Genomic DNA, 16,802 nt, shown 5'->3' with positions numbered 1-16,802 from the left:
CACTAAAGCAGAAAACTGATTCCTAGATTAAGCAGACTGCAGATGATCCAATATTAAATGATTTTTGTTCAGAAGCAAGCATAAAGCCAATATAATTCAAGAAACCAACAAAAGAACGTCAAATAGAATGTAAAGCTAAAGAAGCCAATCAACCACTACTTGGTGCTGGACAAACAAGGAAACAAATCTTAGTCACAGCACCCCATCTAAGCAACTGTCACACCCTAGCCTAGTGCTACAAGTTATTATAAACATAGTAATTGGCTAATTGTTCATGGAAGAATAAAAGAATTCTCTGGAGACAATGAATATTGCATAACCTGAAAATGCTGCCAAAATTAAGGAATTCCTTATAAAATTGAGATTCACTGGATGCCTGAATTTTGAACATGAAGAGGAAGGAATTCATTATTCACGCGATACACTTCCCAGCGGATAAACCCTTAACCTGAAACATTTCCTTTGAATTTGGAGGCCTATTTTTAGATCTATGATGCTCTCCTATTACTTTTATGTCAGAAGTATCAACCATTTAAACCTTACACCTAATCTGAGTCTAAATTCTAGACCTAGCAGTAAATAAATTTGGTTGATGCAATAGATCTTCATGCATCACAAACATTAGGATAGCTGTTTGGAAATTTGCATGTGGTAAGATTCTTGGTTTTCAGTATGAGATGACGTTTGGGGGCTTTCAGACTTCATAATTTTCCCTCATAGTCGATAAACTCCTTAATGCACTAATTAATTTGAATTGAAGTTGCTTTTGGATCTTGTGTTTCTCCAAACATAATTAATCAAAATAGTTTAATTTTCCCTGGTACTCTATTAATCTCCTTGACGCACTAATTAAATTGAACTGAAGTTTCTTTTCGGGTTTTGTGTTTCTCCAGACATTAATGAATCATAATAGTTTAAATGTCTGTGCTACCTTTTTCGTTCCTTCTTTTAATGCCACTAAATATTTATCAAAACTCCTATTCTGGGAGGTACAATACTAAAGTTGCCTGATCAAATACAGATGACAAATGGTGACTCCATCCATTTGATGCTCTATGCCTGTTTCATGCACAACCTTTTATCTGTTCACAGCAGTACGAAGATAGGATGCCAACTGCTCTAAATCAATAGTCAGTCTTACGGAAGATATGAAAAAATATATTTTTAATGAATGTCTCATAAAGGCACATGCACCAAAGAGTAAGAAGGGGATATTCTTTATATTGGTGTCAGGTTTCTATCCAGTATCCATAGATGAGTGCAGGTAAGGAGTCAACTACATGGATGTATGGGGAAAGACTTTTGGAAGATAATGAGTTGCAGACATAAGGACTGAAAGGTCCTTTTTTATTACAACAGTTTGGGAGGAGATAAATCAATAGAAAAGGGAATAAAACTTAACTTACAAGTAAAAACCTGAAGGAAATGTTGTAAAGGTATATAGCATAGGAAATGATTTGGCCCTGCTGGTACTGGAGGAAGATAACAAAAGAAGAAATGCACTTGCTGTTTGTGAAAAGACTTGAATGAGGAAGAACTTAGAAACAGCAAGCCTGTAGTCAACCCCAAATAATAAGTGCTAAAGGCTTAATGGTGAGGGTTGCATCGTAATATAACCATGAATCAACTTTCACATAATGACTAGAACTAAAAAACTCTGCCTTACATACAAGTATAATAAACAAAAGAGGAAGCCAAGAAGCAGGCCAGTCATCAAACTTTGTTATAAAGCCTAACTTACCAATCATCAACCGAAAGGAAACCAATGAGCAAACCAAGTTTCTGATTCTTCTCAATCTCAGAAGCTCTTTCAGTAACTGCATCATTTTCCATGTCAAGCGCAGTGTATAAGTCGATAGTTACATCTTGCTTTTCATCATCCATGAGGTCCTTTCCCGTAGCAGCAAGATTAATTTTTCCAATTTTGTTAGCCTGGCATTCGAACAACAAACAATAGACTGGATCATATGGAATATTTCATAAAGGAAAACTGAAACCAAAAGGCATTTTGCGACATAATGCTGGTGCAGTAATGGCATGAACAGCTCAACAGCCCTACACATGTATAAAGCATGCAGGCATGTGAATCTAGTGAACAAAAGAGGGCCTCATTGCCACAACAATTATAAGTTGATAATGCTAGTCCAAAGTGTAGCCTCTACCAATTAATTTGATAATGTGTATCTCTTGTGAAAAGCTTAGATTCATTCCACTTCCAGTAAGCAAAAATACAAGAGAAGAAATTATAAGATCAACCGAACCTCATCGACTCTCTTAGCAATTAATGCATCATAGTACTCAAAAGCCTCATCATCCTCCGGAAGTAAGTGAACATATCTGAGATAAAAAAGGAAATAAAAGAACTGTAAAAAAGAAAAATTGCTAACCTAACAGATAAGCTAAATAAACAAAAGCTATTACACTGCATGAAAGATCAAAAAGTAAAGCAGTATTACAAATAGAAGGGAGAAAAAGCAAAGAAACAGCATATCAACAAAAAATCACTCAAACTAATAGTGACCTCAACCAATACAATAACAACAAAATCAGAACAACAGCCATTCAGCAGTCCTAACCAATACATTTCTAAAAAAAAGAAAAAAAGGCATAGAAGATATTCCTCCAAAACTTAATTGTGTCAACTAATTGCTATCTCTAAAGAAAACATTTGAATCACTAAAACAATCATACTTCCACCAAAGTTCAACTATTTTCATGATGTTACACACCTACACGAGCAGGTGTAAGCGTTTAAATAGGTGATAGAAGAAAGAAAAAAAACAAAGGGAAAAAATAAAAAAAAAGATGCCCTCATTTACAGTAGAGGATCTAAAATGCAGCTTAGATTAACTTAGACCTGTGATCTTCCTGCTATAATAAAAGATATAGAATAAGCAAATGGATAATAGCAAATTTTACTGGCAATTTGAGCCAACACCCTCAAGTAATAGGAAAGTCGTCCTAGGACATGCCCCAGATATCACTTTGATCCATGTGCAAACAAAAGATTAAAAAAATATTCAAACAAGATAAAATTCATGAGAAAAAGAAAATTAAGTACCAAAGACTGTTCCATTAGTTAACGTATCTTCATTATCCATGGAGTGCCTAACAATGTTTCAAACTTCTAATTCCAAAAGGCACTCTCTATTGATAGGCAAGATCACATCTCACCCTGTACACAAATTTTAGTATATCCAAAACTTTGAACTTAAAAGACAAACCTTTTTTAATCCGGTCAGAGAAAAACATGTAGCAAGCAAGCTAATTGAACTAAAGCATTGCAAAGAAAGTTCAATGGTTTTAAATTGATTAGCATCTAGATTATAGGGTCTCTTCTACATGCAGTCACACAAGTACAAATTTAACCTTTTTATAAAAAAGGAGGAACACACATTGCAATATGGAATTAGAAGTTTTCACTTTATAATGCCTTATTAAAAGGATGCGCACTCTAATTTCACTAAATTTCTAGTTAACAGAATTATAGAACTATTTCTACTGAAGTATGATATAATTTAGTTAAGTAGAACAACATCAAGAAGCCTCAGTAAGACAGTAAATTTAATTCACAAACAGATAAAGGCGAATTTTAGTTTATGTATCAATCTTCCAATAATCAGATGGACAACACCAGAACAGAAGATGTCAGAGCTTAATTTGATAACCCTGCATCATACTCAAAAAGGAGACTATTTATTCATTATTAACCAATTTTATTAATTATTTAAGAAACTACTTTCTATTAGGGTTCAATCCAATGATGAAACAGGTTACCAAGAAGACCAATAATAAAGGCAAAACTGATCATTAATAGTTCTAAATAGCACAAATAAAGAGATATGGGCACAATCCAGTAGAATATCACTAGAATACATGAAACTCGCCTTTGCTTCCCCAAGAATTTCACTCATCATCTAAAGTAAACAAACAAGAAATAATCCCATTGGTTGATGCTCCCTGGTGCACATTACACATATTAATAAAGTGAAAAGCAGATCAACAAAGATGTTATCCTCACAAGGTCTGATGCCTCTTTGATAATTGACAGTTTCTTTCCAAGAGTTGTATTACTAAATTTTAGACTGATGAAAGAATATGGAGAACCAGATCCAGCATTGTGCGGATATCAGCTTGCAGTTCTGTGCAGCAGCACCAAAAAATTTAAAAACATTATCCTTTATGATGCTTTTCACGAGCACTTCATGTAGCATATAATATGCCCCTTGATAGCATATCTCAGTTCCTCTTCCAATTCCTGCCAGGTAGCTCTCTTCAGAAACAACCCATTTTTTAAGATCATTCAATAAATTGTAATGAGTGGTATACCAGTACCACTGGTAGCAATTCAAGGTAACCATCCTATGCTGTAGAGAAGTTATGACATAAATTCTATGTAGGTCTTGCTTCAAATAGCACAGCTAGCTCCACCATGAATTAACACAGAGTTTTCCATTATCCTCAATATATAAGTGCCTGAACTGAATATTTATTTTAGTGTATTTGCAAGAACTCCAAGTATAACTTCGGTCACTTTTGTCCACATTTTGATAAGCCATCAGTCCTCTCTGTATTTGGCTGGAAGTGACAACCAAAACGCAAACAACTATGATGCACCATCCTCAAAGTTCTTATCAGTCAAATCTCCACAAGTTCTGACCACAAAAATAGCCACGTGGAAAGCATATTACAATGCATCAACTGGATGCACAACACCAAAGTGACTGCCCAAAAGAACTTTCAAATGGAAGAGGAAAAAGAATATCCCATAAACTTTCAGTAGTCATCACACTCTCAAAGCAGGCCAGCACCATATTAGCTGACCAGCCATAAGCAAGACAAGTACGCAAAACATAACAGCCATAGTCTTGCTTACAGGTACATTGTCCAATAAACCTAACTTAACAAAGCTATGATAACTTCAACCACAGAATCTCCTGTCCTGACAACCAGATTTCAAATCTTTATAAACCAGCCAATAGAAACCAAGGGAAGATCTCATCAGATATAACAGAATCCAATTTGCAAGCCTTCTGAAAATACAGATACAGGGCATCACGGTATCCAAGTACTTGCAGCAAGATAAGTCCAATTTATGAGCACCACATGTGATGCAAAAGAAAATTTGAGTTAGCTATGAAAGAAGACCAAGAAGTTAAGACCAAAAGGGTGCAGTCTTCATTAATAATATTCAATGACAAAAACATTTGTCACCATAAGGCTAACTTTTGGAACATCATATATCCTACTGAACAACGATATGACAGATGCAGATTTCACCAATAATACTCTGGCTAGTAATACTCACCATAAGATATCAACAAAGTTATATTCACAAAAGCATGATATACTAAATAGAAGGAGAAAATGAGAGAGAAGAATGGAATATAAAAACTAAGAAAACCCGAATAAAAATACAAAGGCACAAAGCAAGTTAAATCATAAGTAGCATGGGCAAGAAAACTTACATACTATCAAGATCAATAAAGTTTGCTTTCACCAGCAAAGCTGCAAGCCGGAAAAGCCCAGAAGGAACAGGAGCATTAACTTCCATCCGCTGATAATACTGGAACTTAAACCCCAAAATTTGAGCAGCATGTGACTGTAAAAAATAAATGAAGTGGTCAAGCATGAAGTGAGTCAGTGTCATGTGGAGAGTAATAATAATTTCTAAATATATCAAATGAAGATGAAAAGACAGACCTTTGGAAAAATAGGTATGAGATTATAAAAGGTATTGTTCTCAGGATAGAGTTCGAAACACTCTAACACCTGATATAAAACAGTCAAAAACAAAAATTCATGAATTAAATCAAAAGGTTATGAAAATTAGATTTCCTAAGTGATCATTAGCAATAAAAGGTTGCATAAAGAGCTTTTCTGCAACAGATTCTTAAATAAATATCTAAACTTCTAAGCTAAGCAAACACAGAATATATAAGCAGAACTTACAATATCAAAAACACGATTTGGGTCCAGATCAAAATGACCGATTAACGACTGCGAAAAGAAGCAGCGTATTAGAGAATATTGGAAAGGAGAGATAATTGTTCATGTTGTAACCGAATTTATAAATGAATTATCCAACATGGGAACCTTTATAATGCTGATTGTCACTACTGACGTAGTCTCATTCATCGCATCTAGACCACCTTGACAAAGAAGTGTCACCTTGTAAAAATCCAGACAGATGGAAGAAAAATTAGTCAATTCCTTGTAATGAATCATGAAAAAGAAATCATATCAAGCAGAAAAATAGAAATTGGAGTACCAAGAATCTCCAGATATAGATGAAGGTGGATTCTTTTATTAAATTATAAATAAACTTGAAACATGTCATTGATTCCACTACTTGACACAAACACCAGTGTTCAAATAATGAGAATCCCACTGCCATTATATGTTCTTTCATATACTTGAGAATAGGAAAAATGATGTTCTACCATGGCACCTAATATATTGATGGCCTAGGATAATATGGGCAATAAAGCTATCAAATAGACAAGCAGTTGCGAAGGTCCAGAATTACATTTAAATCATGTTAGTTTTGCTATGCTAGAAACAAACCAAAGACACCACAGCTATTATGTTGCTATGCTAAAGGAAAAAGGTCAAAGCCAAGTTACGCATACAGAAATAGAAAACTATAATGTTCAATTTCAACCATCCAAGTATGTAGAAAAACCATAAAAAATTTGACCAAGAAGTAATATATTAAAGTATCAATATGCATACTGTCTGGAGCATACCCCACTAAGGCAATATTACGACGTACCAATATAAATTTCACTATTAACCTCTTAATGAAGAATTGAAATAAGTTCCAGACACAACTGAGTATTTTTCTGTGATATATTAAAAGCAAATAGTCTTCCAACCGACAAATTACAGCATTCCATCGAAGTTGAGAGGAAACAAAGATTCTCCAAGAGCTTCCACAGCAGAGATGAAATTTCAAGTTTTCAGCATGCATGAAAACAATACTTGGCCTGACATGTGATAAGCAAGCTAAAATGGTTTATGCTCATTTTTCTTTCATTTTCTATTTACTGTATCCAAGCAGACTGTATTGAAAATCTATAATCTGATTAACCCAGTTGATTTCATGGCAAAAATCAAAGAGAATATTTCAATACTCTCACTTAGTTCCTCTGCAGCATATTCATGATTAAAATGTGTGTTGTACTTACCAATTTGGCATACCCCTCGCTCTCTTCTCGTAAAAGATTGAATTTTGTTTGCTGATACAAAAGGCGGGTGTTAACTCTAACCTGTGATCCATGAATAGACACCTTTGTTATACCAAGACAAGAAATTAAACAAGCATCCTAAGGAAAAATAAACAGCAAGAGAAAAAAAAAAGGTGGAAGCAGTTTTAATAAGAGGCTATCAGCATTACCAAACTGAGCCGTAGATCAAGATATATAATTTTCTAGATTTGTTGTATGGTCCATTATTTAGATTGTTCATGAGAAGAAACATTATAATAGCATCAGAAGTGCACATGTAGGAACATTGGCAAGAACAAAGGTAATGCAAGAAAAAATATGGTTTGTTTCTCCGCTACTCTCCAAAGGGTCAGAAGACCAGAAGGATAGGATATGGTTATGTTAGGTAATGCAGTTTTATTACTATGCCTAAATGGGAAGTAATCAATGATTAACTTGGATCCAGCCAGCATACCTCTTTCGCCTTTAAATCTTGAGATTTGGTTTTACTTAGGTCAGCCTCCCAGAGAAATTCTTCCTATAAGTGGAGTAGAAAAAGGTGAGCACATTTTGTACATAAATGGATGCCTCAGTTGGGCAACAATATATTTCAACATAAACTACTAACCTCACAGCGCTCCTGCAGAAGCCTAGGCAAAATTAATGAACACTCCACCAACGACTTTGCCTATATATAAGAAATCATAAGGTCAGAAACGAGCAAAATGAACAAATCGTGGAAAGATTCACAAGTACATCAAACATCAAAGAAAATTTATCAACAATATTATGACAACTTGAAATAGTAAACACTCGCAAATACTGCCAAAAGCAATAAGAAGATTCATGATATTAACTACAATAAGGTGAAAAGCAAGCAGCACTGATCCTTCAATACTAAATAAATGCTAAGCAAAGTGCACAACATAGTAAAGAATGCTATAATAGCCTAATAGACAAGATTTGTTCATAGTTTTCGAGCTGCCTCAATGATTTAACATTAAATAATCCATGGCTTGATTCTTGTTGTTTTAAGAAAGGAAGGGGATAAGAAAGTCCCAGCTGACATCTAAACAACACAGAGGAAATGCCATAGCTTACCACTTGACGTCTTCATGAATCAGAAGAAACACACAGAATGTATTTTCTCTAGTATATAGTTCTGCTGCATGCAGCAGAGGGACACTCTTACAGTACCTAACAAGCATAAATGTATTTTTTCCTAGTAACTATAAAAGTATGCAGAACAATGGAGCATAATTCCACTTCCGTATGATGAAAATGTAGCTTTGGCATATGCACCGTTCTCACAGCATATTGAATAAAAAATCTAATACATGGAGAATTAGTGTAAGCATATTGAACTAACAGTCTTTCCTCATTCCAATGTTCCACAAAAGAAACAGGAGGCGTTAATAAGCATCGAACAAAGTACAAGCATTCAATTATATTGATAAGGTAGTATAGTATCTATTAAAGACAAAAGAATATGTCCATGAATGAATATTAAAGAAAATGTTAAACTATGGTCCTTCAAGGAATATGCTTTATATAATTCATTAACTTTTCCTGCTTTAATTTGCAAATAGACCAAAATGCATAGAAGCACAGTAGTTTGATGCCAATAAGTTCACTAAACAGTTGAACTCCAGAAGAATTAATATGAAACATAATAGTACCGAATGGCTTTCCAAAACACTTCAAGATGCATAGCCTATAACATAACAGAAACAAATTAAACAACACGACTGCAAGAAAGAATGATTGTTATAATTTTCCAAAAGAGAAAGTAAAAGAACCAAAATAATATCTTACCATTTTGACAAGACGACTACGATAATCCCCCGAGATTGTAAGCTGCCAAATCAGATGATAAATACAATTAGGTCTGCAATAACTAATTTGTCAAATATGTCCTTGTTCCCAAAAACTGAAAATACCTCTGAAATTGCAAATCAAATGGCCTATGAGTTAATTGAAATGTAAACATAAAAGAATAATTAGACCTTTAATTCTATTAACTCATTATCTTCTCTAAAAGCCTAAAGAACGTTTGTTCAAAATCCTTTACATTCTAACCATCCCCTCACGTCTAAGCTTGAGATAATTAAACAGCCCAAGATACAAATTTTACATTAAATGAGTGGAGGTACATGATTTTAATTGCAAATAAGACCGGTGGGATTCAAACTCAAGACCTCATGCTCCCATGTCATGTTAAACGATCAACTTCCCTAAAAAAACTTAAGTTGATAGAAGAGAGTGGCTTTAATGCTTTAGACCCCGTTCACTTGTGAAATGAAGCCAACTCTAGTATAAGTATTCTAATTTCTAATATAAGAAAAAGAAAGCTAATACCAGTATAAGTTATTGTATTGTTTGATTGAATACTAGTATAAAAAGTAATAACTACATTTGATATGACATAAAGTTCATATTAAAATATTGAAGAATAATAAATTTGTATCGGGGAGAGGTGATATTTTATACTAAATGATGAAAGTACCCTTGATTGAATCTAAAGTAATGGTAATAATGTATATTTTCTAAAATAAAAAATATTTTTTATTAAAAATGCGGACTTAAAGTACTTCATATATTTGCACTAGGGCAAATGCGGACTTATAAATACATATCAGAGTGGACATATAGCCATGTAGTGGATGACAATGCAGACATATAGTACGAGGCTATGCAAACATATAGCTATATAGTGCATAGCAGTTCAAACATATAACCATATAGTGTGTAACAATACAAATATATAGTTATATAGTGTATGACAGTACAGACTTATGTAGTTATTGTGCGAACTTACGTCCTTATACTGTATTGCAGTACAGATATAATAGTGTATTTATATAACATGACGGTTTTCTGAGAGAAGAGAGGAGAGAAAGAGAGGGAATCTTAACTATAGCTGAGATGATATATAATTAAGTGGTGTCTAATCTAAAAGCAAAATAGTAATTACGAGATATTATTAAATATTATTTTAAAGTTATACGGAATAAAATAAGAGAGAATGATGAATTAGTACACCAAAAGAAGTTAAGTTGTTGTTTAGTTACTATACCAGAATAAGGAGGCTTATTCTAGAATAAGGTTATTCTTATTCCACAAGTGAATGAGAGTTTATATTCTAAGTTGTAAGTTGTAACAAATTCTAACTACTTTGCATTAGTTATTTGGATCCTTTTCTCCATCTGTATCTCTTAAGTGGAAAGATCTATACCAAATCATATGCTATTACATCTTTTTAACTACTTACTCCCTATTAAATAATAGTCTTCCCTTACATTATAAGGAACTTTTTCATTGAATGGAATAATCACTCCTCTTTACTAGCATAATGCAATCTCCATCAAATATTTCCAAATCATTTCAATTGACTTATATGTAACTAAATCTCTGCAAGTGGTACCCTAACTTTTGTCTGGAGTTGTAGTAGTGCCTAATTTAATTAAATATGTGTAAGAGTTGGATCCATATCCATGTAGTAAGTCAGGATCTAGAGTAGCATTGATCTTAAACCTTAATAGGAACCCAATCTTACTAATATTATCCAATCCATTTATTAATTAATCATGTTGGAATCCAAACAGGGTGTAAAACCATATTTTTGATTTAAGAGTTAAGATAATGACCATGCATAAGTTAGGGCAACATCTATTGCTTTCTTATATCATTGATGTTGAAGACTTGACCTCAATGACTTAGTACACAAATTGCTTGTTTGTTGTTCATAAAAATACATCCAGAAGATATACAAGTTATTTGTCTTTTTTGGAGCTAATGCTTTCTCAGATGCCTCTAAAACTATCCTTTGACAAGGATCATTTTAGATGACCACCATAGGAATGATGTTAAATCTTGCTTCCATCCATGCAGTTCACCTTACTTGGGAGTTTTTGACCAAACTAAGCATGTTGTCAAACTTTAATGCTGGAATAGGCTACCTCCCAAACTTAAGCCACTTCAGGTACATAGTCACTTGAAAAAATATGTGTATTGGTCATATCAACTGTATCAATCATCCGTTTTAAATAATTCGGATTGAAAATTGGTCATACCAATTATTCCATTTCGGCGGTACAGATCGGGATCATTCAAAACTTCAATCCATGCACAACAGAGTGTCTAACAAATTAATTGGATAAGTCTTTACGAAATATGTCTAAAATAATTATTCAAATCACATATACTCATTTTCAAAATAAAGAGAAAATGTCGTTATTAAGAATTAACAAGCAAAATATATTGTAATATAGTGTAAGGGTCAGTATGAAATGCAGATGTTTCGATGGCAAATCTTATATCTTGAAGAATACACAAGCAATTGTGATATTTTGAAACTTTCCAATGGCAATAATGTAAAATCCCTATTTAATTTGGCTCAAGGATTGTCAAGATGGGCCTCCCAACTACACATATTGGCATGCACCGTTTCTTGTGAGTCATTAGTATGTATCTTCATATTCTTCATGTGGACCCCACCCCAATCATGCTAACTCTAGTTAACCGATATCAATTGTGCTGACAATATACCTTGTCACTACTGCCATATTTAGAATAGGGTGACGATCATGCAGGCCATGACAATAAGCATGTAGTGTCGATGGCTAAGAACAATATTCTAGAAAAAGGTCATGGCAGCCACCTTAGCATTTCTGCAACCTAAACGCTACGATTTCCTTGTAGCGGTAAGAAATACCAATTTGGGCCAACACCCCTTGGCTGGTCAAGGCCAGCATGGCGAGCTTCAAAAAGGAAGCCCAACTATCCAATAAAGAGCAAACAGCATGTCCAATAGCACACCGACGAACTAATTAACATACCCGATAACATTTATTAGACCCAATTATATAACTTCAATCCAAAAAACCTTAGTCAAACTAGGAAGCCCTAGATTAGCACGAGACAGAAAATAGAGCAAAAGGGGGAGGTAGAAAAAGGGAGAAAAGAAAGAAGAACGGGAAGGAGTTTGCTACTGCCATGTGCACTCGCCAGCATGCTATTTGTACTCATCACTACTGCCATCTTTGCATCTTCTTTGTTTTCCTTCTTGTCTTCCTTTGTCTCCTTGCCTCTTTTATAATTAACGCCTCAATCACACAAACCAAAATGTTGTTTCTTTTTTACCTTTTTCTCTTTGCTGTGAATCTATACATTGCAACCAGATGAAGAAATTTCCTGCAATCAGGCCAATTCATACACTCCTCACTGCAGGACATTCCTGCAGTCATATGCAGCCCTTACTGTAGGAATTTCATTTTTCTATTATGATCTCAGACTATTGCTTAGATACTTGTATAGTATATCACTAGTTGAACAGTTCTTATGTCTAGATCATTGGTTTATATATAAGATGAGTAGTTTAGGAAAGGTAAATTGTTAATTTACTTTCAATGCCCGTCTTGGGCTCATGTCACCCACTATGATGTTCAGTGGATACGCAATCCGCTGAGTGCCATGAAACCCCTTGACTGCTATGTACTTGCCACACTTTTTAGAACATTATTTGAGAGGCTTTCAGTTCAACCGGCATATCATTTCTTGATTCGGCTTAGTCTTAGCAGAATTAGACTGGGTATTGACCTGGCAAGATGTAATGTCACTAGGTTTTTGGTTCAACCAATGGGTCGACCTTTGGTGTATCTAAGAACATGTTAAAATATTTGAATAATATATAGGTAGTTCTAAATAATTCAAAAACTGAAGAAATAAATTCTATAAAAGCAAAACAGTTGTATTTCTTCTATGAGTTTACCAAATTTGAGTAATCTTTTACATTTAAGTACATCAATCATGTAATTATACAAAATCACACCTTAATTACACTACTACATTTTAAAGATTGAATTAGTTTAATATTTAGAATTAAATTATCTTTACGATAAAGAAAAGAATCATTGACGATCAAGGACAAATAAGTAATTTTGGAAAGTGAGCAACTCAGTAGGTTTGCAAAAAAACCGTCTGAGTTGCTTGGTTCACCAACTAAGCCACCGAGTTGGCGGGTTTTTAATGGATCAAATATTTTATGGTTTGATAACCAAACTAAATAGCCTTGTCATCAATTCACTGCAATACAAACACCCAATCAAATCCGATTCTTATAACTTTTGTTTGGTTATCATTAGACCTAAGCATTGCTTGCTCTTATAGGGTGTAGGTCGTGCTCAACTCCAAGCATGATTAGTTCCAGTAAACTCAAGGCCAACCTGACCAAGGATAATTGTTAATCTTTCCAAGCCCAAGCCTGCCTAATTTACTTATCATTTGACGCCAGATCGATGGCTTGAACCATCAACCTAGCAAATAGTTAGGGCAAGGTCGGGCTTAGGCTTAAGCCAAACTTGCTCCACTAACATTAAATACTTGCAATTCAACAAATATTAGCATGCCCAAATACAAGAGTATATTAGATTAGGATGATATGTATTAGCAATATAAAATTAAACATGGATTCTCATACCTATCGATACGGTCAGCACTATTGACACAGGTCGATACATATCGTGCTAATAAATTATTAACACTAATAACGAGTGGAGTATCTTGATACTCCCTTATAGACACCCATACTGATGCATGCCACTAAGAATTGGGCATATCTTACTTTAAACAAACCTAATTTGATGTCTCTTCTATCCCTTTTGATACCTCTTTGTATTATAAAGCTTGATTTATAAAGATTTTTACTTTAAATCTTAGAAATCAAAGGCAAATTTTGATTATGAAAGTTATTTGCCTTAACTTAGAAAATCCGAAAAAAAGTGGAAAAAGCAATGAGATAGAATCTAATTGCATATGCTTCGCTAATATATAGTGTTGAAAGACTTTATATTAGCCCTTAAAACATATTTTTAGGCCCTAGCAAGATTTAAACTTTAAAGATTATTTTTTCAATAAATCAAAACTACAACGGTACACCGGCTCAATACAGCATGTGTCAATGAGACATACCATAGTGAGCTAGAGTCGGCACACCCAATGCCTTAGGCATGGCAATCCTTAAAATTTAAAACACATAACGTTCATTGTGTTGGATCTCACAATTTAAACTCGACAAGGCCAATGGACTAAAAATCCTTGACCCGACCCTCCAAGAAATGAATCAAGTGGGTTAGGCTACCCATGCTCAAGCCTAGTTATAATCCTCTTATGATTTAGAATTACAAATGGATTATAACTCTTTTTTTAGGTGTCCAAGATATGGCTCCAACATATGTTTGTTTATAGTTAATCGCTGACCTAACAAGCAAGTTATTAATATAAACATAGCTAACTCAAATTAATGTCAGCTACTTAAACTATAAATCAAATCAAAACAGGCAGATAGGTAAGAATTAAACTTTCTTTTTTGGGGCTTGAAGACTAAATGTCCAGTGGTTGAAACTTGAAAATTCTTAACTGCTTCCAAAATGAACACCCAATCCAATTAGAAAACAAATTAGAATCCCAATGGGAAAAGGCTTAGATGCAATCAGAAGAGAACAATTGATCCATCAGAGAAGCAGTAAGAGCCTCCATTGGAAATAAGACTAGAATTTGGTCACTTTACCCGTAATCAAAGCCATTTCAATGTAGTGATTGGTTAACAACATCAAGAACAGCTGGGCCTTCAGCCCTAGCTAATTGCAATTGGCTTATCTGACAGCTAATTCTATTTGATGTGGACAACACTCACACATGTTATAAATTTGATTAAAGTTGGCTAACCAAATGACTAATCAAATCAGAAAGGACAGATAAGCGATCTTACCTACATCAAAGTTCCTTAACCAAGTTTGTTTTCTAACGGTGGACGAATACAAGAATCGGAGACTGTCAACCCTACAACAAACGCCATATGGAATTATCTAGTTTGAATCGTTAAAATGTATAAGCAGCTAGCCAGCTATCGACTACTTTTGAGCCAAATACCTTTCAAATTAGGTAAAGTATTGGATCACATATGTACATTTTGTCTAAAGCTAGAAAAAAACTATTCTAGCAAACTACTAGGATCAAAGTGAAGAGGATGCGCCTCTTGATGCTTACTCTAATTGCAGAACAAAAGTTCATTTTTCTTCATTCAATGGACTCATCTGCACATACAATGCCTGAACATATACCTAAATGCACTGGAAAATTTGTTCGAATCATATTTCAGTTCAATAATTTTCTTAAGGAGTACTACTTGGAACACCAAACCTGTTTCTCTGATTGGCAATTATAAAGGGTTAACTACATGACAATGTTCTAATAGGCATGGCACAGTCTGCATTTAGTGGATGGACTGCATAACACATATATGGATATATGTGTGTGTGTGTGTGGTCAATATTTAATATTAATTAAATTGATATATATATTCAAACAAGTTGGGAAAAAACAAGATCTTGAAGAGAAGTAGGGAAGATAGACACATTTCTTAAAACAAAATTTTGTTTTTTATATCTAGTAATAGTTGTAGTTACAAAAACCAATATAATATGGCCTCAATAATAAGTTGATCCTGTCCTATATTCGTAAGCCTTATGCATAGGGTACGCGGCATAGAGAAACACTTATGCTGATGAATGGACAACTTTTAGAACAGTCCACATGCTACCAACTTGATGAGTGCACATGCTCAGTTGGCTTACGAGAAAAAATAGCAATCTTACCTTTCAATACTATGACAAATGACTATCATATTTTTCACGGTTACCTCCTCATTGAAATTCTATTTGGTTAGATACTGATTAATTAGACCATAACCATATGACCTGAACAGAGTATTCACACAATAAGCAAACTAAAAAAGCAAACTATCCACACTCACATCTTGGCCCAGGTGCGCCACAATATCCGCAAGCACGGAGCTCATATCCCCCCTCTGATGTTCCTCTGCGAACTCCACCGAATCCAGCGCCGCCCTAAACTTCTGGAACGGCAATTCCCCGCGTATCTGCACCAGGAACCGATCAAAAGCCCAACTTTTATACCAAATTCACGAAAAGAACCATGAACCCCGAGAGAGATATCCAAGAAACTCGCCGTGGCCCAGCACAGTTCGTAGAGGAACCGGGTCATCGGGACCGGATCGGGCAGCTTGATGGTTGGGCTGGAGTTCTTCCATTCTTGGAGGCGTTCCTCGGTAACGAACTTGAACTCTAGGGATTGGAGAGACATTGACGGGGGGACGGGGGGACGGGGGGACGGGGGGACGGGGGGGAAGGGGGGGGGGGGAGAGAGAGAGAGAGAGAGAGAGAGAGAGAGAGAGAGAGAAACCTAGGGTTTTCGAAAGAGAGCGATGGAGAGGGTGGGAGAAGGGTAGGGTTTCATCAGAGAGATTGGGCTACGGGGTGGGAGACGAAGAAAGACACCCAGGGGTTGGAGGGGGGCATCGCGGGCATCGCAGGCAATTACACTAAGAATTACTTCTTCGCACGAGATTGGCCCGTGCTATTAAGTAGCAATGGTAATAGCAATGGTAAGCCTTCCAATCGCCAATTGGATCGGATTAGCTGGTTCGGATCGGGATAGCGGCCTACTAATATGAACAAGAGCGGTTTACTTTTAAGGGAATATTTAAACTTTGATTTAGAAGTATTCAAGTAACGA

The 16,802-nt window shown here is 35.0% G+C and overlaps 1 protein-coding gene across 1 annotated transcript in view; it reads right to left on the bottom strand.

The window, feature by feature from the left end:
• Window positions 1-16,599, bottom strand: part of LOC140768506 (THO complex subunit 2) — a 40,759-nt gene extending 24,160 nt beyond the window's left edge. Inside the window, exons 1-12 of the mRNA XM_073108800.1 lie at window positions 16,236-16,599; window positions 16,021-16,146; window positions 9,024-9,065; window positions 7,837-7,896; window positions 7,684-7,746; window positions 7,191-7,271; window positions 6,097-6,171; window positions 5,953-6,000; window positions 5,704-5,772; window positions 5,469-5,602; window positions 2,262-2,337; window positions 1,742-1,932 (exon numbers count right to left, since the gene is read on the bottom strand). Of these exons, the coding sequence (XP_072964901.1) occupies window positions 1,742-1,932; window positions 2,262-2,337; window positions 5,469-5,602; window positions 5,704-5,772; window positions 5,953-6,000; window positions 6,097-6,171; window positions 7,191-7,271; window positions 7,684-7,746; window positions 7,837-7,896; window positions 9,024-9,065; window positions 16,021-16,146; window positions 16,236-16,370 (1,100 nt within the window). The 5' untranslated portion in view covers window positions 16,371-16,599. The remainder of the gene's footprint in view (window positions 1-1,741; window positions 1,933-2,261; window positions 2,338-5,468; window positions 5,603-5,703; window positions 5,773-5,952; window positions 6,001-6,096; window positions 6,172-7,190; window positions 7,272-7,683; window positions 7,747-7,836; window positions 7,897-9,023; window positions 9,066-16,020; window positions 16,147-16,235) is intronic.
• Window positions 16,600-16,802: the final 203 nt, after the last annotated feature.

Source organism: Typha angustifolia, chromosome 10 (assembly GCF_048772165.1).
Source record: "Typha angustifolia cultivar Huaian chromosome 10, ASM4877216v1, whole genome shotgun sequence".
Taxonomy (NCBI): Eukaryota; Viridiplantae; Streptophyta; class Magnoliopsida; order Poales; family Typhaceae; genus Typha; species Typha angustifolia.
The sequence above is the reverse complement of the archived record's forward strand: the minus strand, read 5'-3'. Positions and strand labels throughout refer to the sequence as shown.